Source organism: Myotis lucifugus, unplaced genomic scaffold, assembly GCF_000147115.1.
Source record: "Myotis lucifugus unplaced genomic scaffold, Myoluc2.0 scaffold_620, whole genome shotgun sequence".
Classification (NCBI taxonomy): Eukaryota; Metazoa; Chordata; class Mammalia; order Chiroptera; family Vespertilionidae; genus Myotis; species Myotis lucifugus.
In genome coordinates, this window is record NW_005871668.1 from 389,382 (window position 1) to 401,008 (window position 11,627).

Here is an 11,627-nt window from a genome sequence, read left to right on the forward strand (position 1 = left end):
CCACTAGAGCCTTCTCCACGAGTCAGGTTATCACATGGTCTGGCTGTGTCCACCTGACGCTGAGGCCCAGAGAGGGGAAGGGGCTTTCCTGGGGTCGCACCCCAAGCTGGCAGCAAAACCAGAACTGGCACCACACACCCTGTCACCAAGCGCTGTCTTGAACCTGTGAAAACCCTCAGCCGGTTCTGCACAGCAGGATATAAGCTTCCTATTCTGAGGAAGGAACTGTATGCAGATTCACTGAGCCATGCCTCTGTGCCCTGACCCTGGGGAGCCTGCAGCCTCCTCTGGCAGAACCAGGTTTTATTGAGCATTTACTATACAGGCCGGCTGCTGAGCTGCCCGTGGCATTATTCCTGCCTTGCGGCAAAGATTTCTCATCCCCATTTCTGAGCTGAGATAACCGAGGCTGAGCGAGGAGCAGCTCTTTGTCTCTAAGACATAGCATTTCCTGAGCACCACGGTGTGTAGCACTAGACCCCACTGGGCTCTAAGCGTGGAGACGCTGGGAACAAAGGCTCCCAGCCAAACCACCCAGCTGCAACCCCCACCACCCTGGGACCTCCCATTCCAGCTCATTTGGCCCGTGAGACACTATCTAAGGCTGTGGTGTGGAGCTGAAGCATCCGGAACCCCGGGCAGCTGATAAGAGGAAGCGTCACTTTTTCCAGCTCAGTTAGTAATTGAAAAGTTCCCTGTTCCGTTTTTAAGTAATTTCTTCTTGTTCAATTTTCTCATCCCTCACCCTCCCTCCACCCAGACACTTCCCCAGCCTTGTTTTGTGGCCGGTCCCCAAGCTCCCAGGCTGGGCGGGCCAGCCTCCTTCATAGGGTCCTCTGTGTGTCCCCAGCACAGCCTCTGACCCCTGCAGAACTGACCCCACAGTTTCTCCACGGGGCCTTTTCCAGGGGACCCCCTCCCATCTGTGTCCCAGCCCATGGAGGGGAACACGGGCAGTGGGTGGCATCCTGAAGGGATACCGGTTGCTAATGTGTGAAGGGACCTTAGACAAATCACTTCCCTTGGCCTCAGTGTTCCCATCTGTGCAGTGGGTGCAAGGGGGAATTCTGCCTGCTCTCATAAGACCAAGAATTTTGTCTCAAGGCTCAGACCTGAGCCCAGAACTCCAGGGAACAGCTGCCTGCCCTGTCCTGCTCATGCCCTTCCTCCTGTGAGCTAGGCCACATTATCTTGTACTTCTGGCTGGGGAGGGAGCTGCCAGGTCCTTCTCTGTCAGTTTCCCCAAGGACTGTGGTTCGTATACCTGTTTATGCCCAAGTGCACTCTGGGAAAAGCATGAGACAGCAGAGTCTGAAGACCTGTCTGTGGAGACTTGGCCATGTGTTTCTCGGCTCTGGCCCTCAGTCTCCACGTCTGTGAAATGGGTTGGCTGGCTGACCGCCTAAGGTCTCCTTAAAGGTTTAAATGTACCACCAAGCCCATTCTGGAATGGCAAGGCCTCTAGCTGAGTCCACCCAGGCGAGCCCTCCGCAGAGTCCTCTCTGCAGGCACACTGCCCAGGGTCACCCACCTCAGGGCGGGAGTGAGCAGGAAATGGGAGGAGGAGGGCACCTCAGGTCCCAGCAGTGAAAAGCCCAGGGCTCTAGGCAGCCCCACCCTCCTGGTTCCCAGCCCGAGGGAGACCCCTGCTGTCCACTGTGCTAGTCCCTTTTCCCTATTCCAGGGCCCCCGAGGACCAGATGGACCAGCTGGGGAGCAGGGGTCCCGGGGTCTGAAGGTACGGACCCCCGTGGCCTTCCCTTCCTCTCACCTCCCAGGACGGGTCAGGAATCCAGGAACCTGAGCTCACACCCTCCTCAGCACCAGACCCCTTGGGGACAGCCAGGGGTCCCTGAGCGGCTGTGGGGTCGTTCCTGAGAGCTATCCGACCACTCCTCCAGCCCCCTCTCCCCAGCGCTGGCACGGGTCAGGGAAAGGGAGAAGGAGCTTTGAGGCTGAGAGTGAGAGTGAGAGAAAGCATGTGAATGAGAGAGAGTGCAGAGCGTGTGAGGGAGGAGGAGGCACATGTGGCTTCTGGCCCCTTCCCGAGGACCCCAAACCCCTCCAGGGCCCCTGAGAGCCCAGGATGCTTCTGTTCCCTTCAGAAGCACCTACGGCAAGCCAATCCCCTTAGTGTCCCCACCTGCCCCCTGGGAGTGGGGTGGATCCCAGGGGCGGGAATGCGGGTCCCTCCTCTGGGAAGGGCCTCCCAGTGCCCTCTCCACCTCCGAGTGCTTTGCTTCCCGCAGGGCCCCCCAGGACCGCAGGGCAGACTGGGCCAGCCTGGGCAGCAGGTACGTCAGGCTGCGGCTGCCAACCCCTCCCCGCTCCCTGCTCTGTGACACGTGCCTCTAATGAACCCAAATGTGCTTCCAGGGTGCAGCCGGTGAGCGAGGGCACCTGGGCGCACGAGGCTTTCCTGTAAGTATCACCAGTTCTGGAAACTTCATGGGCTGTGCGGGAGGATGGCAGCCCCTTTAGCCAAGTTCCCATCCTGCTGCGCAAGCTCCAGAGGTTCTAGGTGCCCACTCCCTGCCCTGGAGACCCTGCAGCCTGCCTCTCCCTGGGGCTCAGTGTGCCCATCCGTCACCCAGCAGAGAAGGGGGTAGGACCCTCATAAGCTGTGATGGCTTGACGGAGGCCAAGGGGACAGGCAGGGTGGAGAAGGCCACGAGGGACGAAAGTCACCTTTGCTTGTCTCTGCAGGGCATCCCCGGCCCCTCGGGCCCACCTGGTACCAAGGGCCTCCCAGGAGAACCAGTAAGTGCCCTTCCCTCCCCGATCTGCATCTTTGCTCAGGCAGATGGCATGGCCCAGGGGGTCCCACTGGAGAGAAGTCGGAGAGGGACAGTGCTGGGCTGATGGGGCAGCCTCGGTTGGTGGGGAGAGCACTGGCTGGGGAGCTCAGGGGCTCTGGGTGGGGTCTAAGCCTCCGTTTTCTTGCTAGTAACATGGGAATCATGGCTCCTCATGCCTTTGCCATCCTGTCGTAAAGATGACAGGAGAAAATGTGTGTACAGTGCTTAGCACAGTGAAAAGCCAAAGAAGGGTGGGAGGGCGGGAGCGGGGGAGGGTGAGGTTAAACTAACAAGCTGCCTGGGAACCTCAGAGCCCAGTGCGGCTGGAGCGGGGGAGCCAGACACGGTGGGGACAGCCCGAGTGTCGGGCCCCGCGAGGAGGCTGTGCAGCGGTGCTGCCGGGATGGAGAGGAGAGGACAGAGCCTCCAGGGGCTCAGGAGGAAGAGTCCCCACTGGGACAGGGCGAGCACAGGTGGCTCCTGTCCCCAGGCCACACTGCAGCCCCACATCCTGAGGGCCAAGCAGATGCCCTTTTGAACAGTGAATTGGCCAGGGCCTGGGTGGGGGTTTCCAGAAGTGGATCTGAGGTGGAAGGGCATCCAGACAGAGGGAACAGAGTGAGCGAGGCCCCAGAGCGGGAAGGTTTCTGAGCAGGGAGGGCCCCCTGGGCTTTAGACAGGTGAACAGGGGTGTGCAGATGGATGGGAGGGGGTGGACCCTCAGTGTGGTCCATGGTGGGGCGTGGGCTGCAGGAGTTGCAAGTTTTGTGGGTGCTCACCCTCACCCACTCCTCCAGACGGCGTTATCAAGCCTCCAACCCCAAAGAGGCCCAGGCTGGCTTCTCCCAACTGTCTGTGTGTCTGTCTGTCTGTCTTCTAGGGCCCTCAGGGACCCCAAGGACCACTTGGCCCTCCAGGAGAGATGGGACCCAAGGTGAGTGCTGAGGGACCCTTTTTGTCCCATGCTGCTGCTAAGGAGGTGTCAGCCCCTCCCAGCTGACCTCCTGAGGGGTCACTGCAGAGACTGAAGGGTAGGACCCTGGCAGAGGGTAGGTGCCCTCGAATGGCATAGGGTGCGAAGCTGGACTCCCAGGGGCAGTGGGTGGGATGCAGGGCGCCAAGACCCTCGGGGGGTGGGGGTTGGCAGTGCCTCTTTTTGGCACCAGGGAAAGCAGCAGTGCCCCGCCCCTACCCTGCTGGACTGCGACCCAGCTTAGGTTTGACTGCAGAACCAGCCTTCTTAAGGTCACGCAGCGGGAGCTCAGAAGGAGCCTCAGACACCCCTGCCTGATCCAGAGGAGAAGACTGAGCCCCAGGGTTTACGCGAGGGCTGCAGCCATGCCGATGGCGATAACTCAGGGCCGCTTCCCGCCCTTGTCCTCCTGGCCGGCTGCAGAGAGAAGGGCTGGAATCACTCAGCCCCGAGCACAGCAGTTGCTGGCTTCCTCCCCTGGCCTTATGTGAATCATGAAATTTTCCTCCTCGTGCTTGCCAAGGGGCTCCTAATGTGGTAAACCACACTCTTGGAGAGGGAGAGGGCTCGGCGTCCTCTGGGCAGCCCCAGCTCAGCGGCCCGAGCCCAATCACCTCCATTCCCCTAGTCCCAGCTCCGAGCTCCCAGACCCCTCTGCCTCTCACGCTGTGTGACGCTGGGCACGGCCCTCGCCCTCTCTGAGCCTCCTTCAGTATCGCCTCCCTTACAACCAGAGGGGGGCATGGCATTTTCCTCTAGAAGGGACCAATGGCATTTTCTTGCAGGGGCCGCCGGGGGCAGTGGGAGAACCGGGCCTTCCTGGGGAAGCCGGGATGAAGGTGAGGAGGAATGAAAGAGCCAAATGACTAGTTGAAACCCCACCGAAGAGAAACAGGCCTTTCTTGTGCTCAGGACAGTGGGTTCTCCGTGCACCTGGCTGGGGATTGGGCCTGGCCGTGGCCACAGCAGAGGGCCCAGCCAGCCCAGAGCCCCCGCCCTGCCCCCACCCCCACGGTGGGGCGGCCCTACCTCCTGGCTCCCGATATGATCTGCATTTCAGCACTGATGCTCCTCATCACCTGCTGGGGAATAAGCGCCCAGGGGTACCGAGGCTCCGGAGAGCTGCCTTCCGCTCCATTGTTGGAAGAGGACGCTGCCCCTCAGCAGGCCCCCAGCTGAGGAGCGATGCAATGCTGGTGGCCTGAGGCCATTGTGGAGGCAGGGCCTGGGGGAGTCCTCCAGAGGCTGTGGGACCCCCATCTGTGCTTGCATCTCCCAGCCATTCAGAGGGAGTCGGGCCAGGCCTGGGACTGTCAGTCTCAGCTCGAACAATGCAGAAAACCACCCCGTCGATAAAACAGATAGATGTGGGGCCGTTTGGGTAGGGCTGAGGGCTCAGAGCTGGCTTCCTCCTGTGCCCCAGACACCAGCAGGGAGAGAGTTACAGGCAGAGAGCTTGGAAATCACCGCAGGAGAGAGACCCTTTTGGGGTTCCTTGGAGGGGGTGACATTGACTCTGGCTTATTTAGGGCCTCTTCCTTGTTGGGTTGCTCTTCAAAGCTCTCGGGGAGAGTAAACGCGGTGGCCAGCCAGAGCTGCCATCTCCGAGCTGTCACTCCCTGGAGCCAGACCACCTGAACTGTTCCTTATTAGCCATGAACACGGGCTGGTTACGTCACCCCGGGGCCCCTCAGCATCTTCACTTACAAAAAGGAGATGCCGTTCCTGGTAGCTGTTGTGTGAATTCAATGTGTGAAATAAAAATGTACAGCTGACCCTTGAGCCACGCAGGTTGGAACTGTGCATGTTCGTTTACAGGAGGACTTTTTCGATGGACGGTGCCGGTAAAACCTGCGTTGTCCAAGGGTCAGATCCGAGGTTAGGGACCTGCATATGCCAGGCGACTAGTTCCATGCAGATCTTCCACTGTGCCCCTGACCCGAGCCTTGTTAAAGGGCCCACTGCCCTTGGAACACGCTACAGAAGTGTGAGCCGTGATGGTGGGGGTGGTGGCCAGGGCTTGCTGCCACAGGGGCTCTGGTTGGCGTTCGTCAGTTTCGTGTTGGTTCTTGGGAGTAAGGAGCCCCACCCCCAGTCAGAGCTAGAGAGGGCTGGGGCTGGCCCTACCCATCCACATGGATTGTGTTTGGTTTCTCCTAGGGTGACCTTGGGCCTCTGGGCACCCCTGGGGAGCAAGGCCTCATTGGGCAGCGGGTAAGTTGCAACAAATTGGGGTGAGGAAGGGCTTTGCTCAGCCTCCCTGAGTCTGTTTCCTCACTTGCAGAAATAGATCATGAGTCTCTACAGCCTCCGTCAGTCTGTCTTGGTGGGGCAGTGTTTCCACAGTGTAGAGGTGGGCTTCCAAGAAAAGCATTCTGTGGTCAGCACGTTTGGGACTCACTGCAGGCTCGGTGTTCCCCCTTACATATTAGCGGTAGCATTTTCAAGGCTCTGAGAAGGCCTGCAACCAAGAAATCGGTTTCTTTTGGGTTAATCCGGATCTGGGTATCATTCCCAGACTTGCTGGCAGGAAAGCCTGAGGGCTGGCCTCACTTTCCTCATCTGAGAAATGGGATTCCACCAAGGAGTTCCGTGAGGACTCGCTCCAATTCCAGGAATAGCATCTCCAACCATTACCATTTGTGGGTGCTCGTCATTTTCACATGAGAAAACAGACTCCTGTGAGGGCTGAGTAGTTTGCTTGTGGTCAGACTGTCAATGATTGGGAAGCCCAGTGGGGCCATTGAGGTCTGCCTGACGTCAAGGCCTTTCTCAGCCATTAGGCCGCACTGCCTCCCGGTCTAGCCAACCAACCAGGATGTGACCAGCAGTTTCTAACTCGAGACCTCATGCAGCCTCCACCCCAGCCTACTCTGCAGATGGCAGGCTGTGCTTGGGCGTCTGCCTCTCCTTTCTTGAAACTGAGTGGACGCCTCAACCCCGCTGCTCATTCACAGAGTCAGCCCCCACTGTGTGTGCACCAGGCCCCACTGCCCGGAGATCAGGGGTTGGGGGTCCTGCTCCAAGGAGGGGGAGGAAGGAAAAGCGTAGGGGGCCCCTCCCCAGTAATGTCTCCTCGTCTTTTCCCACCACGCTTTCCAGGGAGAGCCGGGCCTCGAAGGTGACAGTGGTCCTGCAGGGCCAGACGGGCTGAAGGTAAGTGTCCTCTGGCGCAGGGTCTGGGGAGGAGGGGTGTCCTGGAACTGCCCCTCCCTGTCCTCCCACTACCCTCCCATCCAGTCCCTAAGTTTTCTCCCAGAAACACCATGTTCTCCTGAAGCCCCGAGAGCAGACCTCAGGCTGTTCCCATGGAGAGTGGGTGAGGGTGAGCCCTGCCCACTGTCCCCACCTGCTCGGGGGGGGGGGGGTTTGAGGACCATCCCACACTCCACTCCTCCCCACTTCCCTTCTCCTCAAAAGTGCAGCCTCTCTTGGCTAAGGGTGGTGCCTGAACACCAGCAGCTCTGATATCGATTATCTTCCAAACATCCTAAAAGATCAGGGAAAACATCATCACCACCCATGACCTATGAGCACCACCTATGGAGGACTAGTCACGCATGTACCAGGTACTCTGCTGAGCCCTTTACATGGATCACCTTGATCAACACTATGGGCTAAGTCCTGTATTTAGATAAACAGAGAGATGAAGAGAGACTCAGAGGGCTTAGCCAACTTACCGAAGCACACACAGCGGATGATTAGCACAGCCAAGACCCAAGCCTTGGCTTGCTCTCTGCACCGTGTACCCACCCTAAAGGGGAAGAGACTGGGGCTCAGAGGGAGGTAGAGGTGCATTCGTCCAGTGTCTGTTGCTGTGAGTGGAGGATCCAAAATTCAAACCCGGGGCTCATGGGCATCAAAGCCTGTGGGCCTAATGCAGACCCGCCACGTCATCTGTCAGCCGCAGGTGCTAGAACCTTAGGACGTGCTGGTGCTGCTCTCCGGTACCAGCCCTACCTCTGCTCAGGCCTGTCTCTGGCCTCCATCCCTGACCCAAGAGTGGGCTTTCCCCAGTGCTGACCAGTAACACTGTGTGAGTGCCCCCCTCTCCCGCCCCAGCCCAGGCTCCCACGTGCCATGTCCCGGGCTTCCCTGTCATCCATTTATTCTCCATGATGAGCACCCCTCTTCTCTGGGCCGGTATTCCCCCACCCCTACACCTACACCCCCATTCCCTGTCCCCGCAGTTGCTCTGGTCCAGAGCTTCCCCCTCTCCCAGGATGCCTCTGGGACAGGTCCCTGCTGGCTTCCATCTACCTGCCCTATATTTATCTTGCAAGGGCAAGAGCGCCCCCTGTCTGCCTCTCTCAACCCAGCTGCACCGAGGGTGTAAACGGGAGCATCTGACAGCCCCTCCACGCCCTGTGCCAAGTGCCAGTTCCCTGTCAGTAATGTTGAAGAACATTCTGGCTAAAATGCTTTGTGTACCCACCGTGTGCTTGCACCACCCGCCTTAGGAGCTTTACTGAGTGGACACACGTAATCCCCCCAGCAGCCCTGTGGGCCAGATCCCTTAGCATCCCCAGGGCACAGGCGAGAAAACAGGCAGGACACGGAGGCTTGCCCGGTTCTGGGCAGCCACCTTCCGCTCCTTGGAATCGTGGCTGAGGTGGGATGGGAGAGGGTCCCAGGTCTGGTGCCCCACACAGTCCTTCCAGCACCTGCCGTGGCTCCTCAGCCCGGGCTGCTTCCTCTGTCACCCCCCGCCCCCCCCAAAGGGCCAGTCCTCCCCAGTCCCTGGGCCAGAGGAGTCACACCCACGTGCAGTGTCTTCCCGGGTCCCCGCCTGTATCCCAGGGGAGAACCCGTTTTCTCTGTGGCGTTTGTTTGTTGACAATCACCTTCCCGGTGAAAACAACCCCTGGGAGGTGCACAGACTTCACAGTGAACAGAGAGCTGACAGCCAGCCCGTCGATGGTGCTGAGGACGGTGGCGGTGACTCTTAGTCACAGCGAGCCTTTCTCCAGCATGTGCTTAGTTTACAAACCAGGGGGCTTGCCCAGGGTCACACAGCTGGTGAGAAGTGGCAGCGAGATTGGAATGTAGGCAGCGTAACCCCAGAGGTGAGGGAGGTGTTGTCCCCCAAGCACTGAACCTTGGCATCAGAAGGAGCCAGTACCCTGGCTCTCGCCAGTGCCCTGCCGCTGACTTGCGTGTGGTGTTGGGAAGTCTCTGCCTCTCTCTCTGGGCCTCAGTTTCCTCATCTGTAAGTGAGGAGAGTTGACTAGGCAACTTGCAAGCCTCTTCTGTGCATTGGCAGATGTCCTAGGACTTTGGGATTCTCAGAACCCAGAGCCCATTCTGCATGGGATCCACAGGACTCCCCCGGCTCCGCCCGCCCAGCTGTGTGGGAGCCCAGATGTGGGGGTGTGGGAGCTCTCTGGAGCCAGAGCCCCTGCAGGGCCTGGGCCAAGGCCCTTGGCTGGAAAGCATCTCAGCCACCTGAGCAGGCTGCCTGCCTCTCAGAGCCGGGAGAGCTGGTCGCCAGGGACCACAGGCCAGAGGGGAATCCTGGAGCCAGGGGGGTCTGCACGAGTGTCCTCAGGCCACCCCTGTCTCCACGCCAGGCCCCGCTTGGGATCTGAGAATCTCGGTAGGAAGGAGCCTCAGACAGCAACCTGCCTCTCTTTCCTGGAGCCCAGGTCTGCTCCGCGCTGGCCCACACGATAGCTTGGAGTCTCTCTCCCTCATCTGTGTCATCTCGGATCTTTATGAACTGAGATGTCTTCCTAGGTGATCTAGTAACTGCCCAGCAACCCCTCCACGCCACCCCCTGCACCCAGAGCCCAGCCCAGCAGGAGCGGCCTGCAGTGCATGCTCTCAGCGACCCTGTTCCCAGGCTCCGGCTTCATGCCCTCTGCACCCGCTCTTTCTCCGGGACGCACACCAGTTTATCGAGTCCCTCGTAAAGTGTGGCGCCAGGAAACAAAACTGGCAAAGACACTGCTTCTCTAAGCCCGCTCCCCACCCACCCTTCCTACACCCATGACGTCATACCCTCTCCCTATGGTCTCTCTGATAGTCACAGTGAGCCACCTTCAGACCGGCCACAGGTCCCACCGGGCCTGCCAGCCCCAATGGAGGCAGCGTTCTGCGGCCACTGCCTAGGCTGCACCCCCCGCACCTACTCTGCCCATGGGGCCAAGGGCAACAGCCCATGCCCCCTCTGGCACAGCCCGCCTGCCAGACACAGCGGGACATGGGCGGCGCGATTCTGTACAAGTGCTAGCTGCCGTCCACTCGCCAGAGGGAGTGTTCGGGGCCAGTGAGAATGAGAGCCACACAGAGCAGACAGCAATGGGAAAACGTGCTCCCAGTAGAGGAAGATATTAACAAAAGAACTATAGAACCGTGCAGTCTCATTGGACTCTGCCTTTAAAGCTTAGCTCGTTGCTAACTGGCTGTGCAATCTTGGAACCACTGTTGAGCTGCTCTGAGACTGGTTCCTAGCCATCAAAACCATCACCTCTCATTATAAACGCTGTAAACTTTGCAGGTGAGCAAAGGTCGAAAATGCAACTCAGGAAAATGGGGAAGTTCTGAGAATCAGAATTGGGTGAATTTTTTCCTTTAGAAAAATTTATTTCAGCTTCTTACGATTCTTGTCTTCCCCGTGTGCCTACATTGGAGAGAGAGAACCCTAGTCTCCCCGTCCTGGCCCCTTCCTGTGAACTTCATGGGGGCGGCGGGCGGGGAGGCTGCTGGTCAGGGTCTTCTCTTTCCTGAGCCACCCCCTCCCGGGCCCAGGTACGGACACTAGCAATTGCCATGTCAGGGATGTTCCCTGTGCCATGGGGCTGTGCCAGCACAATCCTTTGGCAGCTCAGGGAACCGTCAGAGAATGAATGCAGAAGCTGGTCAGCTGTGGACGTCTGAGTGAGCCCTGAGGTTTGGGCTTGATGACTAATTTATTCTTTCTCTCTCTCTTCTCCTCCTTCCCTTCCCACCCAGGGGGACAGGGGTGACGCAGGGCCTGACGGTGAGCGTGGCGAGAAGGGCCAGGAGGGACTGATGGGCGAGGATGGCCCCCCTGGCCCGCCTGGCATCACTGGCGTCCGGGTGAGTGTACATGGCTGCGTGCCACACAGAGGGCTCCTGGGGGCAAATGACATTCGTGCCTATTTCAGGCAGTTGGGGGGGAGGCCTTTCGGCAGCAGGCACCTCAGGGTCTTCTGCTGTGGTCCTCCCTCTCCTGCCTAACCTCCCATGGCTCCCCAGTACCGCGAGAGTAATATCACTCCTTTAGCATGAACCCTGCACAAACCAGCCCCCTTCTACCCCACCAACCACATCCTGCCCAACCCCCACATCAGCCACACTGAATTTAACAGGATAAGTTCAGCGGGAGGGACGCTGGCCCCGATTCTCCAACAGGAACTTGCTGTGTGACCTCCCACATACCCTTGCCCTCTTTGGGTCCTGCCCGTGGTCTGATGAAGGATTTGGAAGGAATGTGTGCTGAGATCACTTTGAGTCCCGACATTCCAGGGGCCCTTTTTTAGGGAGCTTTTGAGTATCCCAACTGTGGAAAGGGCAAAAGTGTGCGGCAGAAATAGCCCCGGACCCAAAGTCCAAAGGTTAAGATCTGGCTCATGACCTTGATCTCACTCTCTGCATGACCTTGAACAGATCACTGCCTCTCTCTGAGCCTTGGTTTTCTCATTGATGAAAAGAAAACTTTGGATAGGAAAGCGTTTTCTAAAATGCAACAGAAATATAAAAGATTGCCTTTATGAATTTGGGAAAGGAAATTACTAGAAGCTGCTGATGGTAGTGGTGATGATGGTGGTGGTGGTTATAGTGGTGATGATGATGATAATACCTGGTAGTGATAGTGGTGATGGTGGTGGTGG

At 58.6% G+C, this 11,627-nt stretch overlaps 1 protein-coding gene across 1 annotated transcript in view; it reads left to right on the forward strand.

The window, feature by feature from the left end:
* LOC102427501 (collagen alpha-1(XXVII) chain) overlaps positions 1–10,833 on the forward strand; it is a gene marked incomplete at its 3' end in the record, with an annotated part of 129,398 nt that extends 118,565 nt beyond the window's left edge. The window contains exons 31-39 of the mRNA XM_014447154.2: positions 1,685–1,738; positions 2,250–2,294; positions 2,377–2,421; positions 2,707–2,760; positions 3,679–3,732; positions 4,557–4,610; positions 5,932–5,985; positions 6,874–6,927; positions 10,726–10,833. Coding sequence (XP_014302640.2) covers positions 1,685–1,738; positions 2,250–2,294; positions 2,377–2,421; positions 2,707–2,760; positions 3,679–3,732; positions 4,557–4,610; positions 5,932–5,985; positions 6,874–6,927; positions 10,726–10,833 — 522 coding nt within the window. The remainder of the gene's footprint in view (positions 1–1,684; positions 1,739–2,249; positions 2,295–2,376; positions 2,422–2,706; positions 2,761–3,678; positions 3,733–4,556; positions 4,611–5,931; positions 5,986–6,873; positions 6,928–10,725) is intronic.
* Positions 10,834–11,627: the final 794 nt, after the last annotated feature.